Genomic DNA, 17,957 nt, shown 5'->3' on the forward strand with positions numbered 1-17,957 from the left:
TGGATTTATTTTTTCTTTCAGACTCATAAAATTGGGAGAATTTTAATTTCCATTTTACAACTACCTCTATTTGAAATAGTGTTAGCAAGTGAAGTTTCAAAGAATGTTTTGAAAATATGATGTAACATTTTCTCCAGAAGCAAGCAAGGGAGCTTGGTCTGTTTAGCCTGGAGAGGAGACGACTGAGAGGGGATCTGATAACCATCTTCAAGTATTTAAAAGGGTGTCGTATGGAGGATGGGACAGAGTTGCTCTCTCTTGTCCCGGAGAGACGGACCAGAACAAATGGGATGAAATTAATTCAAAAGAAATTCTGTCTAAACATCAGGAAGAAGTTCCTGACAGTTAGAGCGGTTTCTCAGTGGAACAGGCTTCCTCAGGAGGTGGTGGGTTCTCCATCTTTTGAAATTTTTAAACAGAGGCTGGATAGCCGTCTGATGGAGAGGCTCATCATGTGAAAGTTCAAGGGGATGACAAGTTACAGTGGATGAGTGATAGGGTTGTGAGTGTCCTGCACAGTGCAAGGGGTTGGACTAGATGACCCATAAGGTCCCTTCCAATTCTATGATTTTATGAACATGAAAGACAAAACAGGGCACATCCCATTTTGTACCATGCTCCCTGATTTCACAACCGTTTCACAGACCCCAAGATTACTTAAACATACAAAGCTAGCAGGCTATCACTCTGCCTGGCAGATCTATTGTAAGAAACAGAGAGCACAATCCAGCTAACATTAGTAGTAACTTGGTCTCACTGAAAGTAATGGACCAAGAATTAGATGTAACAAACGTTGAATTGTGTAACTAACGTTGAATTGTGTTGAAGTGTTAACAGCTAGACAAGTTTATGTGGAATTTTTCAGTAATAATTTCAGGCATCATGCTCCCTAGAACAGCCTTTTCTAACATTTTGACAATGGAGTAAGCTCTGAAATATTCTTCGGAATTTGAGTAACACCAGAAGTGATGCCAGTTGGCCATGCCCCTGCCACACTTCAGGAAGTCACTTGTTTACAGTATGCATAGCATCACTAATAAAATGCTTGTTAAATAAGTTAAAGTTTCCTTTTTCTGTATGCAGCACCTTGCCTGAGCAAATCATGAAAGCATTCATCTCAGTGGTCATAAAGCTCACCATGCAAAGCAGCAATTCTCAGGGGAAATGATCTGTATGATTTAGAGAGCACTTGTAACTTTGGAAGATCTCCAGGTACCACCAGGAGGTTGGCAATCTTAGCAAGACCTGAGAATATTTATTTATTATTTATACCGCCGTTCGCCAGAAGGTCTAAGCAAATAACATAGTCATGAATAATATATCAACAATCTAACAGTGGCTTCAAATAGAACGATAACTTAGACAAGCCCCTAGGGTCCAAAATGGCAGCAAGGGAAAACCTGGGAAGAAAGGAATCCTTGTGCAAGCTGTGCACAGTTCTTACATTAGATCCAGGTGTAATAGCTCTTGGCTAGTGATGCCAGCCTACATTATTATGATGATTATTATTATGATTATTATTAGATTTATTTCCCGCCACGCCCTTGCGGCTCGTGGTGGGTAACAGCATCCCAGAATCCCCATTAAAACAATAATAACATGCAGGCACAGACATCACACAAAAGCCACCCACAAACCACCATCAGCCTTATTATAAAAAGGGAACAGGGGCCCACCTAACTTACAGGCATGATGTGAGGCAAGAGACATAAAGGAGTGCACCATTTTTAAATGGCTATCAATACTCCTAAGCAAGCAATGAGGAGACTTGTCACTATAACATTTAATAGTTTCCTCTGACTTGGACACAAATGTATTACTAACTACAAATATATCTCCCCAAAGGCAATTATAGCTCATCTCCAGGCTACAGAGATCAGTTTCCCTGGAGAAAATGACTGCTTTGGAAGGTAGACTCTATGCGGCTGGGCACAGTCCTCTCCTGCTTGAATACCTGAATCTCTGCTTGCAACAGTCATTTTCTGTTGACAGAGCTCTGAAAAGGAGAAATGGAAGAAGCCATTGGGGGAAGTTAAGCATATTCAGCTCTTTCCTCCCATTCCTTTTTCATTGTGTGTGAATTCATGGCCAACGCAGACAAGCAGAGAGCCGCTCTGTCTTCCTGACTCCTCCCTGGGTTAGTCATAAACTTTGTATTGCTACTTGAGTAAATTGCTTTTGATAATATGCCAAGTTTATTCATTGGAAAAGTCAAGCGGAATCTCACACATGCCTTATTTCCTCAGTGCAGAATCAATATAAAGCATGTAGAAAATGTTGAAATGCAGCAATTGTCTACTTGCTATAAACAATGGTTTCCATATAATACTTCAGTGACTCAGCTAATAAATGTTTATCCCAAGTTAATTCTCAGTGTGCAGTGACTTTAGCTCCTAAGTGTTTAAGGACTCCAACACAGCATATCATAGCCACTAACTACATAGTTAACATACATAGGAAGGAAATGACTTTAGCATAATTTCAATATGACTGTACATTTGCTTATACAAACAATATTATTTCTAATACCATTCCACCAAATTACATAAGCAACCCTGTAAATGCTTGGTTAATTTACAACAACCATTTGGAAACAACCTAAGGAGGTGCAGAATAAAGGGGACAAATGCTGTTAGCATTGCTCAGAAAGTCTCTACATGTCTTTAGGCAGCTACTAAACATTTAGAAGGTATCAAAATTAATGCTCCAAGTACATTTTGTGGCTGTGATTTAAGACAGGGGTGCCCAACCTTTTTATCACTGGGGACCAGTCAATGCTTGACAATTTTACTGAAGCTCGGGAGGGGGTTAGTCTTTTGCTGAGGGACGTCGCCGCCGCCTGAACACCTGTTCCACTTGCTTTCCTGCCAGTACCCCTGACTTCCCGCTGCCCGCTGGGGGGTGCTGCCAGCAGCAGCTGCACAGTGCCATGCTGAGGGGGAGCCCCAGCCATGGCGGCCACTGGAGAGCACCAAAGGTGAGCCGGCGGCAGAGTGGCAGGGCAGCCTCCAAGGCAGCAGCCAGGGATGAGGACGAGGAGGAGCCACAGCCCAGTATCAACTGATCCATGGACCGGTACCGGTCCCCGGACCGGGGGTTGGGGACCACTGATTTAAGGTATGGATTTGCAATGGTATAATTGCTTTTAAGGAGTTTGGTTTGCTAGCTTAATTTTACTTTTGTTTTCACAAGACCACCTCAATTGGTTAGAACAGTGGTCTTCACACCATGGATCTTTATTTATTGTTTGTTTGTTTTTGTTTGTTTCTTTGATTTCTATACCGCCCTTCCATATGGTTCAGAGCGGTTTACATACAACGTGGGGGGATACATGGAACAAATTGTTGTATAACATAAACAAATACAACAACAACAATAATCTAAGTAAAACAATTTCAGGGATCTTAAACAATGTAACAGGAACGGAACTTAGCTAAGGCCCTTAGAGAGGTAAGATTGGTTCAGGCCATGGAGAGAATGTCTGAGGGGGGACCTGTTGTCGGTCTCAGGCAAATGCCTGGTGGAGGAGCTCCCTTTTGCAGGCTCTGTGGAATTTTGGGAGTTCAGACAGGGCCCTGATCTCTTCAGGGAGCTTGTTCCACCAGGTGGGGGGCAGGACAGAAAAAGCTCTGGCCCTCGTTGAGGTCTGATGTGCTTCTTTGGGGACAGGGATCACTAGCCAGTTGGCAGTGGCAGAGCATAGTGCTCTTTTGGGGGTATAGGCAGAGAGACGGTCTCTCAGATACACTGGGCCCAGACCGGAATTCTGAGTTGTTGAAGTATAGGCTGTATATGTATTGGTGAGAATCCTGGCTACTGCGTTCTGCACCAATTGCAGTTTCCGGATTATAGAGCCCCCTATGGGGTGCTGCCTTTTGAAAGGACCTCCTGCTCCTACTAGTATGTATGTGTAGAGAGCAAGCCATGCCTCCTCCCTCTCCCTTTGGAAGCATACTAAGAATAGAAGTAGGATGGTGAGGTAAGGTATCCAGATGGAAGAGAGGAATCTCCAGGGCTCTGCCCCTTGAGTTATTCCTTGCTACAGTATACCTCCTAGAGCTAAAATATAGTTTCCTATTCTCAGCCCTCTCATCTACTTCCCATCCACAGCCCTCTCATCCACTTGATCTAGAGACTAATGAGGTCATAACTGACTCTCCCCCTTCATGCCTCCTGACCCTGTTGTCACATGTCAAATCTGTACTGCTTTTTAATTTGGTATTATATACTCTAAATAATCCTTGCAAAAGTATTTAGTGTTGTTGACCTTTCTTAAAACCTAAAGTCCTATATGCTATTCATCTACCAGCATTCAGTTAGGTACTTATATAATGGTTAGTATTATCAAGGAATTACTTGGTGAAGAGGGAGGCTAAATAGCGGAGAAATTCTTTTCCATTTCCAACTCAAAATTCTTTAAGATACTATAAACTCTTTGGGACTAATTTTCCCATTCTTCATTGTATCTAGCCCTCTTCTCTTTAAAGAGACTCTCAGCATTCCAGGAACAATGAACCTGTTCAGTTCACAGAGTGGGATTTTAGAAGAGGACTAAAAACCTAAAATTTCTGAGGGATTGCCCCAAATAAATAAAGTAAATAAAATAAATATACAACAACATTGATAGATAAACTTGCCTTATATTGATTCAAATGTTTGGTTTATCAAGGTCAGTATTGTCTATTCTGTCAGGTAGCAGGTCTCTCAAGATACTCAGATAAAGGGATGGATCAGAACCAATGGGATGAAATTAATTCAAAAGAAATTCGGTCTAAACATCAGGAAGAAGTTCCTGACAGTTAGAGCGGTTTCTCAGGGGAACAGGCTTCCTCAGGAGATGGTGGGTTCTCCATCTGTGGAGATTTTTAAACAGAGGCTGGGTAGCCATGTGACGGAGAGGCTGATTCTGTGAAGTTCAAGGGGGTGGCAGGTTACAGTGGATGAGTGATAGGGTTGTGAGTGTCCTGCATAGTGCAGGGGATTGGACTAGATGACCCATGAGGTCCCTTCCAACTCTATTATTCTATGATTCTATGATTCTATAATTCTAGGGCTTTCACAATATTTGCTATATGGCTTAGTGCTTGGCATGTAATCAATCAATCACTCAATCAAATTTTATTACAGCAATTGCTAGCCACAAAAAATGATAAAACAGTAAACTTAGAATAAAAATTAATGGTTAATAAAATAGATCTACCAAAAGATAAAAACTATATAGAAGCTATACTTAGTTGTCTGAACTGATCATAATAAAATTGCACAGTACTTTGCTACCTGGAAGGTGGTGGGAATGTTATCTCCCATAAGGAACTTTTAAATCCAATCCCCTTCATTCTCAGCATTCATATATCTAATCAGAGGCTCAATAATCTTGGCATAAGGTTCCCTATAAAAAGGGCATCTGAAGAAAACACAGTTGATGGTTTGCAGTTCCTTAGTGTTACATGGACAGAGTCTTTTCTCCTTAGGGAGCTTATTAAATTTTCCTTCTAGAATAGTAGAGGGTAGGGCTGGCAAGTGTGTATGCCCCTATGTGACTATTTCCAGCAGATACAGATGAGCAGGTGTTAATATCTGTAGGACTATGATTATTTTAATGTGAGTTGTATGGGGAACTGTGGATCTTAACACTGTATGGGGTATATTGTTTATGGGTTTTTGTAAGCCACCTTGAGTCAACCTTGTTGGGAGAGGCGGGATATAAATCAAATTATAAATAAATAAAATATATATTTGCTAGGGAGGGGCCCATCAAATGAAGAAGAGCTAGAAAGGTCCTTTGACATTCAATATCTTTGACCCTTTGATTTATAGTTTCTCTAGCTTGATCTAGTTACTATTAATTGTTATTATATTATAAATGTGGTTTTGTAATCTTTTGATGTTTTATTGAAAGTTGTTTTGATGTTATAGTCTGTATAATGTTCCATGTAAGTTATAATGTTCTGTGTAAACCGCCCAGAGCTGCAAAGAAATGAGCAGTATAGAAATCTAAATAAATAAATAAATAAATAAATCTATTTATTTTGCTTTCAAAAGCAATTTATCCATTGAAAGCTATTTAGTTTGCTTTCAATGGCTTTGATCCACTTTGATTTAATCAATATCAAAGGCAGAAGATCTTAGGATGGAAATTAATTTTTAGCCATGTATAAAGAGAGGATAGGCAGATCCTTGGCATGTAGAAGGTCCCAGGTTCAATCCCCAGCATCTCTAGTCAAAGGATCTGGCAATAGCTTATGTGAAAGATCTCTGTTTGAGACCTTGGAGAACCATTGTCAGTCTGAATACACAATACTGATCCAGAAAGACCAATGGTCTTCTCTGCAGTTAGCCCAATTTTGCTGTCTTCATGATTTACTTGGGGGCCAGCAACTTTACTATTTTCCACACCAAGTTTGTGCTGCAGTTTGGCTTCTTAACTGCATAAATTTTTCCATCCACTTACATTCACAGAGTATTGTTTGCCAGTTATTGCTCCACTGTTCGTTTGTTTTTAAAGTTTTTCCCATATAGTTTCAGACCACTGCAAAAGGCAGTCTGAAAAAACACAGCAAAACTTGAAGAAAAATTTAGTGTTTTGAGAACAGTGAATGAAACTTCAGGGACTGGAAATAATGATTCACAAATGCACAAAAAACTCAAAATGATGATGCTACAGTAGTTCATGGAGAAGTTACTTGCCTAGCAATAGTCAAGACACTTTGAAAGCAGAAACTACTTGTTTGAAGACATGTCAGAAGAGTTTTGTTTATACTCATTATCAAGTAATAAAATATATCCATGTTTACCTTTGCTATCGTCAGCATAAGTTTAATAGCTTCAGCAGTATTGTGGACTGGAATTATTCGTAAATTGCTGCCCAAGAATCTAAAGAACAGAGTTATCATAAATATAGGTCATAATAAATACAGCACTTACATGCTTTTACAGCATTGTCATGAGTTCTAGCATTATGCAAATGCATAAGTTCCTATCTACAAAAATTCCACGTCTGGTACCAAGAAAATATAAAATTTTATTTCAGTTATTAGCATACATTTTAACATAATCTGGTTGCAGTATTTGGGATTTTATGAACTTAGATGAGTACTCAGAGGCCATGAAGGAAGGAGGGAAAAGAACAGCAAGGGTGTGCAAATACCCCTCTCCCATACTCATAGCTGAGCATTTCCTTGCCCCAATGTGTCTTCCCTCAAAGGCTAAAACAGGCCTTAAAAGGCCCTGCCCACTCCCCCTGCCTCTTACTGACAGAACCAACCCTGGAATCTGTGCCTGTTTAGCAATGGCCACGGAGAGAATCTGTTCCTTCAACCTACAAGAGCTCTTTTTATCATCTTTAGATTCTTTAGATTCCCATTTATTTATCTTTTTAGAGTTCACATTTTTCTGCAAGCCTGTTCACAGTCCCAGTCACCAGATTTAAATATTCTCAGATTTGGTCAACGATATTACAATATATAGATTTTGTAATATATGCACATATGTATTTTGTTATTGCATAGGTGCACACGTAATTCTCTGTTTTTCCCCTTGAAACACATTATTTACATCCCAGAATCCTTTACTGAATGAAGCAAATCCTAAATTTATCATCTGGTCCTTGAGATTATTTTCAGAGGTCATTCTCTGTGTTCTCCCACCATCTGAGATGAGTCAGGTGGTGGAGATCCTGCCTTCTCAATGGGGACAACATACCTTAAAACACTCTCCTTTTCAGGGTTCACTGAGGCCTTGTATATATGTGTGTGTGTGTGTGTGTGAGGGGGGAGCTGTGTTTTCTACTTTTTAAGCTATCTGATGGGATTTTCTTGTTGAGAATTCTGTATACGCTTTACTGTACTGCTGATACTGTAACGCCAATCTATTTGTTAGCAGCCTTCTTCGAGTAAATTATATTTGAAGGAAATGTGTGTAGCTTAGGGGTAGAAAGTCTGTTTTGCATGCACAAGGCCCCAGGTTCAATTCCTGATCTTCAATCAAAAGAATGAAGTAGAGGGTGATGCAAAAGACTGAAACCCGGGGGATCTGCTGCCAGTCAAAATAGAAAGTACTGACCCTGATGCACTAATAGTCTGACACATTGTAAGACAGCTTCTTGCACACTTGTAATAAATGAATAATTTAATAATAATACATAAGCTATGTAGACATCTAACCATCATTATACTTGCTTCTTTCTTCCTGCTTCACCCTTTGGGGTTTCTCCACGATTGAAATTTTAATTACAGCATCCTTAGGGCTGGCACTTGTCTTCTTTGCTAATGGTAAAACATTGTGGACACCAATGTCCTATACAAATTATAACCAGGGTAATGTGTGTGTGTATATATATTATATAACCATTTATCTAGGATTGTAACTCCCTAATTTAGGTTACGCACATGGGGCATCAGAAACCATATCTCCTTTAAAAAATACATTCATGTTTCAATCTCAAGTATACATCCTTGGGATTATATAGCATTTAAAAAGGCAGCACTCAATATGTATGACATTTCCTACTAGTTCTTAGATTTTTTAAAGACTTAACTATGTTTGTTCTTTGGAATTTTTAAATTGTTGCATTTCCAGAACAGTGTCATATTATTAAACTAATTTTGCCCTGTCCTTTGTCTCAGAGGCATCACTTTCTTGCATAAGTCAGTATGTCAATAGGCTAAATTTACAGTGCTGTTATGCTTTGGCTAGTTTCCAGTGAAATTAGCAAAATCAATTTCATGTGGGATGATGGAGCTAATGCTTTCAGAGAGCTAAACAAGGAGTTGACATTCCTTAGTCATTTTAATTATTAAACTATCTTAGTAAGACCGGAGAATTGTCAGGCTTTTATGTATTAACAAGCTTGGCAAAACTAGAGAAATGGGCAAATATTGCTCTTTAATTGCTTGCTCTGTTCTTTCTTGATAATATTGGGATTATATTTGATAATTATTTATAACTCTGTATTTCTGGAATTCCATCTTCACCTTCAGCCAGTTTATTATTCCCCCCCCCATACAAATGCTTATGCTGGTTAACATCTGTCTATTTTGGGCAAATGTCGAACTTCAGTACCCCCATTTTCCATTAGTAATAAAATAAACTTATTTATTTCATACCTCTGCTGAATTTTGAACATTACATCCCATTCTTTTGATCCATGAAGGGCAGCTGACAACAGCAAAAATCCATTCCTATGAATGGTCATGAATGTCTTTATTATATCAAAGAATGGATCTCTTTTTGTGAGAAGCAAGTCTTGAACATCAGCCAATAAAAATGCAACACCTGGGCAAGAAGAAAGGTTGTCATACCGTTAACCGCTAATAAATGGGAAAAAGCATACGTTAGATAATGCATTTTTAGTGCACTTTCAGAATCAGATTTTCCTGCTTTGCATGGGAAAATCCAGCTGCAAAAAAATATTGAAAGTGCATCATCCGATGAGTCTGGAACTGGGTGAGTTATCCATAGTAAACATACTAACTAATGAAAAAGAATTTATTCCAAACTGCTCAGGAGCCACCCAGGGGAAGCTGCCAACCACACAGTTAAAGGATATAGCTACTCTGTGCTGAAATTCCATCCCTTGTTTATTTAGGATATTAACAACAACAACAATAAAGTGCCATCAAATTGCAACCAACGTGGCACAGGTGGTTTGCCATTGCCTTCCTCTGCATTGCAAGTTGCAACCCTGGTTTTCCTTGGTAGTCTCCCATACAAAAACAAACCATAGAGGACCCTGTTTAGTTGCACCTTGCCTTTCTGTTGATATTGTCAAGACTCCAAGATGGGGTCCAAGAGCAAATACACAAAAATCCTCGTCTGTTGTGATCATTCAAAGACATCATGATACAAATAAGCTGGGGCTTGCAACAACAACCTTCAAGCTGCCCCACAAGCTCTCTATAACTCTGCTTTACAGTCTCACTGGAAAGCCTCAAGGATAGGCAGCTGCGATACTCTTCCTGGGAGGCTGGTCCAAAGATGCAGGGAAGCAACAAAAAAGTTGAAAACTGAGTCTTAGTGGATCATATTCTCATGAGATAGTGCACTACTCAGAGAACCTGTTGTGAGGTACACTACTGCACATGGGTTCATATTTTAAGAGATAGCCCTTCAAATATGTGGGCCCTGTTATAAAGGCCTTCAAAGTTATGCACCAGCACCTTAAGTTGGACTGCTAGTGAATGAGCCTCAGGACTAATGTAATATCCACTGATAACAAACTGGCTACTACATATTGAGAAGCTGAAGCTTCTGAATCATCTACTATTTATGATGTGCTAGCCAGTGTTCCCTCTAAGCTTTGGACATGATCAGCTGCTCAAAGAAGTCTCGCTCAGCAGCAGCCTGAAGCTGCACAGGGTCTTGCACTGCCCACTGCCTATTAATTTTAAGATTACCGCAGTTATATTCTGCTCAGGATGTCAACTACACCGTTCAGTAGGAGGAAAAATTAGCAGGAACATTGCTGCTAGCCACTGACCTTTCTGATACATAAACCTAGCACCTCTCACCAAAAATGCAATGAAATCCCTGGAGTTCAATATGCTGCTTTGCTTTTAGAAATCCAGGAGTATGTTACTTTAATCATAATAGTAATCCCCACTACCTTGGTGACCCTGATGGGGCAGAAAGTCAAGGCACTTTCTTAAAACAAATAAATTATACTAAAATGTAAGTATTTTACAGACACATCCCCTTATCTTCTGTCTCACAAAGCGGATTATAGCTCCTATCAACTTCTTGGCTGTACAGAATGTTAAGCTCTTACAGAATGTAAGAGCAAAAAGCCAAACAGCAATGCTACTTATATTACTATGAAAGCCAGGGCTCTCTACCTGACCTTACATTATTTAGCATACTCAACCCATTATGGAAAATATTCACCAAATCAAGCCATTACAGCAGCGGTAGTCAACCTGTGGTCCTCCAGATGTCCATGGACTACAATTCCCATGAGTCCCTGCCAGCAAAGGAAAGCATGGTTACTGGGGACAAATGCTGGCAGGGGCTCATGGGAATTGTAGTCCATGGACATCTGGAGGACCACAGGTTGACCACCACTGCGTTACAGGGCTATTTACAAATACAGAGATTAGCTATCTCAACTGCCATCGCTCCCAACAAAAATTACTGTAGTTTTCAGTGGCCTTGTGGTCCTGACACTGCACCGTCACATTTCTAGGCATTTTTAAAATACTTATTGTTTAGTATACTGTACCAGAAAGGGGAAAAATAATTGATCCAATTTCCACTGAATCTGAATAACGAATCCGATGTTGCTGGTTTTGTAGAGATGTTGAAATGTCATGACCCTAAGGACGTTATGAAACAATACATTACCATTCAGTTCTTGAGGCAATATTTCAATAGGAAAATGTTAACATATTCAAAGGAAGTTTTAATTATGTACACAACTATATCAAGAACACAAAAACTGTTTTGCTAGATCAGACCAATATCTATTTTCAGCAACTACCTACCCTACCATTTGCTATTCGCCCCAAAATATGACTCAAATTCAAAAAACCTTTAATGGCATATAAAACGTCATGAGAACAAGGGTAATTCATAATATGACTCTTTACATGGAGATTTCATTCAAATATCAGCTATAATTATAATTAGTAGAGCCATTCATTGTTAAAGCAACCAAATTTTGTACCCATCATATCTTCCAGGAGGTATATTGCATAAATTAATTGTGCATAATTTGATGAAATACTTCCTTTTGTTGGTCTTAAACCCAGTAAATTTCAGCTGGGTAGCCATGTTAGTCTGAAATTTGAGTCCAGTGGCATCTTTGAGACCACCAAGTTTCATTTAAAATATAAGCCTTCGTGTGCAAGCACACTTCTTCAGATAGTTTCTAGTAGTAGAAGAAGAAGAGTTGGTTCTTATATGCTGCTTTTCTCTACCTGAAGGAGTCTCAAAGCGGCTTACAGTCGCCTTCCCTTTCCTATACCCACAACAGACACCCTGTGAGGTGGGTGAGGCTGAGAGAGCCCTGATATCACTGCTCGGTCAGAACAGCTTTATCAGTGCTGTGGGGAGCCCAAGGTCACCCAGCTGGCTGCATGTGGGGGAGTGCAGAATCGAACCCGGCATGCCAGATTAGAACTCCTAACCAGTACACCAAACTGGCTCTCTAGTATTATGGAAGAGGAAGGAAAAATGATCTCTATCCATATCATCCCTAATTTTTTGCTATGAAATTATGCTGCTATGAAAGATGCAATTTTGTATGTCAAGTACTATCTTCTATGTCTTGGGTGCTCCATGTTCAACTTGGTATACCATGAAACAGAGTGTTGCCTGATTGCAGAAGATCCGTGATGGTTTTATTTTTCTGCATTGTGACTGGATTTGGTCAAAGAATGCAATAAATATTTGCCTGATGGATCCATGATGTATATTTAAATTCTTCAAGAAAAGGTAGTTGGGTCTTATCCTTCCGTCTTCTTCCTACTGCTGTATGGCACATCAAGGCTCCTGATGATTGCCACAGGAATGGTGGTCACAGGATGGATGGAGGACTGAAGGGCAGGAGCCAGGTACTGCTACATCATGTCTCCCAGCAATGAAGCAATTTAAACATATGGTATGGAATGCCCTCACCCTCAAAAGGAAAGCATGGTTACTGGGGGCAGGGCTTTCTCCGTGCAGGTTCCCTGCTGGAGGATTATGTTTTCCCTTGACATCTAATTACTGGCTTTTAGGTGTTATGCGAAAACATTTTGTTCATCCAGTTTTTGAAACTATTTCCTATTGTACTTTTATTTTACTAATGTGTCCCTATGTTTCCTGCTAATTGGCTTTTATGCTGGAATTGTTTTACACTATTTTTAATATATATAAATGGGATGGTTTTATTGTTGATAAGTAGTTTCATCAGATTATTTTATTACTGCTTTTAAAGCTTGTATTAATCAATGTTTATTTCAAGAACCAGCTTGCTGTGTGGTTAAGAGCGGCAGGTTTCATTTCCCACTCCGTCGCATGCAGCTAGCTGGGCGACCATAGCCTAGTCACAGTCCTCTTAGAACTGTTCTCACAGAGCAGCCCTGTCAGAGCTCTTTCAGCCCCACCTACCTCACAGGGTGTCTATTGTGGGGAGAGGAAGGGAAAGGTAATTTGGCTCTGCTTGAGCTGCTTTCCTGCCATTCATAACCAGGTCACTTATTTTAACATCTGGCCCAGGTGATAGTTTAAATGTTGAGCTGATTACAGTGCTTTAAATGGAAATTTTAAGATTTTAAAGTTTTTATTGTAAAGTTTTTCTATGTTGTGAGCTGCCCCAAGGCAGTAAAAACTGGGGTATAAAAACGAACTCTTCTTATTTCCTCATTGCTCTGTATGAACTGAAAGTGTACCCTAAGGATGCTTCATTGCTAGAATAAAAAACAACACTTCTTCTTTTATGGTAGCCATCTCAGGAAAATTCTGGAGAAGCAGGGTATAAATCTCTTAAAGAAACGAACCAACAGGAAGGAATGCAGTAATCCTATTGTTTATGTGTCTGACATGGGATATTTATTTTTATTTATTTATTTATAATTTGATTTATATGTTAGCCAGGTTTCTTTATTGCTTTCAATTCTTTTTTACCACTGAAATGAGTACAGTGTTAAGCTTAAGGCACTGCCAATGCACTGCTTTCCAGAACCATTATTGCCAAAAAGGAGGAAACAAACAAAATCCTTATATAAAACATGGTATCAACAAAAAAGGATCCAGGTGGCTGTTTTATTACTGAATGCTAAGTGCTGCTTCTGAACTGGCTGTAGGATGCTGAGCCTTCTTTTCCTCCTGTACTCAAAACCTTCACCTATGTGTCATTTTTAGTTATTGCCCTCTTGAGGCTACTCCTGCTTCCTTGGCTATCAAAGCGGGTTTCTGTTAGTACAGCTGATGCTCACCAATGTGTTACTTTCCTTCCTTTTGCAACCTTCCATTGGGTTGTTAATAGCAATTGCATCATCACACATATTGAGAAAAAAGATACAGGAGGTGCTGTGAAGGTTCTTATCTAAGCTTGTGTTTTCAAGAAGCATTTATTTACTCTAGCATAGGCAATTCAGGGGAGAACTTATATCTTCCCTGCAGAATAAGCCCAACTCAGAGGCAATCACAGACATGCTGTCAGACAAAAGCACAGAAATAACTTCTGTTGTGGCCAGATTTGCTTGGAGAGCAATCAAAACAAGGAAGAGCTGGTTGGATTCGGAGCAACTTAGGTAGAGATAGTCTCAATTGCTTGAGATAATGCTTGTGAGTTTTAAAACCAGAATGATTCTTATAGCTGGAATGTTTTTATCTTAACACAGCCCGCAGCGCCGCGGGCACCACGGACTAAATAAAGCCGTGTTTTGGATATCAATTTTATTGTGATTGATGCTCTTCATTCATGAAGAGATGTCATTTTCAAAGCCGTGATTCTGGTTGCTCATTTATTTAAAACATCTCTATCCTGCCCAACAGCAGGATATAGCAAAACAACAGTAAACTGGATTGTCTTATTAGGATCATATTGGCTTACTTCCCTGCCACACACTCCTCCCCTGTACAAATGGATGGCTGTATTTTGCATCAGCTGAACCTTCTGGGTTGCCTCTAATTGTAGCCTCACTGCTTGTATTTCTAAGAATACATGTATTCTTAGAAAACCACACATATGTGAAGTCCCAGTCTTGGCTGAATATGCCTTTATGCCACAGGGCTACTAACTCCAGGTTGGAAAATCCATGGAGGGGCAGAGCCTGGGGGGCAGAGCCTGGGGAAGGTGGAGTTCAGGAATGGGAGGGAGCTCAGCTGGGACAAGATGCTAGAGTTCACCTCCAAGTCGCTATTTTATCCAGAGGAACTGTAGTCTGGTTGCAATTCTCAGACAACTTGAGGCTTTACCTCCAATGCTGCATTATGACTTCTGTGGGTCCCAGGCACTTTGCCTTCATAGACCCTGACACTTTTCTCCAGAAAAGAATATATTAACAATTACATTTTACAACTGTGTTGGCATAAAGACAACTATAATTGTACTTTCAAGGTTAAAGGTGTGAAAACAAATTATTACTACTTTATTTTAATTTTTACTTATTTAAGAAAAAATTAACTTTCTTATGAGCCCTAAAAGTTTTGTAGGAACAAGGTACTCATGCCTTTGTGGGCCCCTCCCACCATAATAATATGAATATTAAAATTATTTTTCATGTAAGTTTAAATACTTTTGGTTTTTTTCTGTTTTAGGAAAATTGTAAAGATTTTCATGGTCCCTAAGCATTTCATTTTTTTCTAATTCTTCAACCCTACAAATTCATTTTTCTTCTGATTTTAAAAAAGAATTTAAACATTTTCATGGGCCCCTAAAAGTGTCATGAGCCCTAGGCATTGTGCCTCCTGTGCCTAAGGGATACGTCAACCCTGCCTTCCTAGAAGTTGGCAACTCTATGCTATCAAATGGGCAGCTTTTTCTTTTCACTTTTTTCATTATCATATATTACAACAACTGTAACAAGAGAATAAAAACTAAAAGGCAAATGCAAAATAATGAAGATACTGAGAAATGGGAAAGAAAAAATGTTTACAATTGTTGACAAATAGTTTGTTTTACAGATTCAACAAGGATGTTACTCCAACTCCAATACTGAATTGCATCTTTCCATACTCTTTGTATCAATTGGAGAATTAAAAACTGTCAACTTTTTTTGATTAGCAAAAGATATAAATGGATTCCACATGGCATAAAAAGCATCAACACTCACTTGATTTTTTATTAATCTAATCTAATGAATGATTCAGGTGGATGATTGTATCGGTCTGAAGCAACAGAATACATTTGGACCATGTGGCACCTTCAAGACCAGCAAAGTTTAATTCTAAGTATGAGTTTTTGAGTACATGCTATATTGGACAAATGCTCATATTAACAGTAATTTTGGTGTGGATTTTCAGTGGTTAACTTCTAAAAAGAAAGATTTAACCTTAAATTTCCAAATAACCCTCCTTGGTGGAGCTAAATTAACATTTATTCCAAAACATTTTTAAGGTTAGCTGGAATAACATTACATAGTTGTAATATACAGTACCTGAAGTGAGGAGCTCATGATTACTGTTGTAAACCATCGTGCCTTTTCTTGTCCATCACTTTCAGCCATTTTGACAGACTTTATAAACTGCAATAAAACCCCAGTCACTATCTTCTGAAATGCTCAAGGAACGCTACCTAGTATTGGTGGAAAGATAGTAAAAATATTGTTTACATCTTTTAAACAACAGTAATATAAGAGGGATTTTATTGAATTGCTTGTTTTGTTTTAGTGGACAACAGGAAAGGTAAGAGCAAGAAGAGCAGTTAGTCTGCGAAGTACAGAAGACTTGTGCCTCACGCTGCAGCGCTAAAGTCACTCTGGACTAACGAGTTACTTTAAAGAACAAATTAAAAAGGGTGGGAGGGAGAATGAAACATATTTCAGGCCATGATCCTTTGTCTGTATCTTATGAAGAATGCCAGTCAGATTTGAACAGAGAAAATACTAATTGGAGCTGATATTATGCATCACTTTTGTCAAAACTGCCTGACATTCGACACAGGGCATAGGCAAGAGGCCTGAAGATCATGACCTAAAATGTCATTGTCTCCCCCAAACACAAACACACACTTATACTTTAAAAAAAAATCCACCCTAATGAAGAGTTCGAGGACTTGACAATGCTTGTACACCATGTTATCTTGGCTGATGTCAATAAAAGGTATCACATTGGTTTTAAGACAACAGTCTCTGCCATAGTGCAGTGGTTAAGAGCAGCAGACCTGAATCTGGAGAACCCAGTTTGATTCCCCACTCCTCCACAGGGGACCTTGAGGCAGTCACCATCCTCTCAGAACTCTCTCACAACAACTTACCTCACAAGGGTGCCCATTGTGGGAAGGGGAAGAGAATGTGATTCCAAATTTCTTTGAGACTCCTTAGGGTAGAGAAAAGTGGGATGTAAAAATATTTTCTTCATCTCCGGTCTACATAGGAACCACCTGATGCCCCCTACCTCTTCATGAAGTCTTTACCTTAACTTCTTAAGGACTATACAAACAAGAGAAGGAACGCACAATTCTTGGGCCGACTGCTCTTTTCCTGCCTTCCCTTGAGGCAACCAAATATCCAGTCTACAGTCAGCATGTCAAATTTGTGGACAGTTTAATGAAGTCTGTAATCCCGTTTCCCAGTTGTCATTTCAAGTGTGGCAAAGGGTTGATTCTTAGACCAGGGCCACAGTATTGAGTAAAGTGTGCTAACACTTCTCTCCCTCTATCACATAAACACACACATGCACAAAAACATAAAAAAGACAACAACCAGAGGGCAGTTTCTATCCCTGAGATAGGGGGGGGGGGAGGGGGGAGTGAAGAAACATTCCTGCCTCAGCACTTCTGTCCCAGGCCACAGATACTCTCCCTTCCTCTTGCATTAAGTTCTAAATAATATTAATGGATTTGGGAGTGCTGATCATGAAGCTCCTGCCTTGCCTATTCCACTGGGTACACAAAACAAGAGGGCATTCTCTGTCCTAAGCTGCTTAGTAAGAGCGGGATAAAACCAAACTGAATAACTATATCAGAATAACCTGATACTCAGAAATCCAGCAAGTACATTTCCCCCTGAACTGAGACAATTAGTCACAGAGCTATGTCAGAAATGGAAAAAAAGAAAAGGTGACACCTTATTAAAAGAGTGAAAATAAGGCTGGGCTCTCTTTTCTCAGCTGCTCAATATATTATACATGGATGAGGTGGGAATTCTAATCAGCACTAGAGACTGTGAATAAATCAGGTATACTTTTGTAATTAATTCCAGATTAATTAAAAAGGAGTACAAGTGTGATCTTGAGTATGCAGATTTTGTCATTAAGGCATGTGGAGGAGGAGGAGGAGGGAAGCAAAAGCATTTAGGCCTCTGCCAACCTACTTA

At 39.4% G+C, this 17,957-nt stretch overlaps 1 protein-coding gene across 9 annotated transcripts in view; it reads right to left on the reverse strand.

Annotated features, from left to right (window-relative positions):
- Positions 1-17,957, reverse strand: part of C4H1orf146 (chromosome 4 C1orf146 homolog) — a 30,673-nt gene that overhangs the window by 10,959 nt on the left and 1,757 nt on the right. For 3 of the 9 annotated variants that reach the window (XM_077333021.1, XM_077333016.1, XM_077333023.1), the window contains exons 2-5: positions 16,080-16,216; positions 11,216-11,309; positions 9,105-9,273; positions 6,795-6,873 (exon numbers count right to left, since the gene is read on the reverse strand). In XM_077333021.1, coding sequence (XP_077189136.1) covers positions 6,795-6,873; positions 9,105-9,273; positions 11,216-11,309; positions 16,080-16,148 — 411 coding nt within the window. In that variant the 5' untranslated portion in view covers positions 16,149-16,216. The other 6 variants (XM_077333017.1, XM_077333018.1, XM_077333019.1 and 3 more) reach the window with 5 other exon arrangements.

This window comes from Paroedura picta, chromosome 4 (genome assembly GCF_049243985.1).
Source record: "Paroedura picta isolate Pp20150507F chromosome 4, Ppicta_v3.0, whole genome shotgun sequence".
In the NCBI taxonomy this organism is placed as follows: Eukaryota; Metazoa; Chordata; class Lepidosauria; order Squamata; family Gekkonidae; genus Paroedura; species Paroedura picta.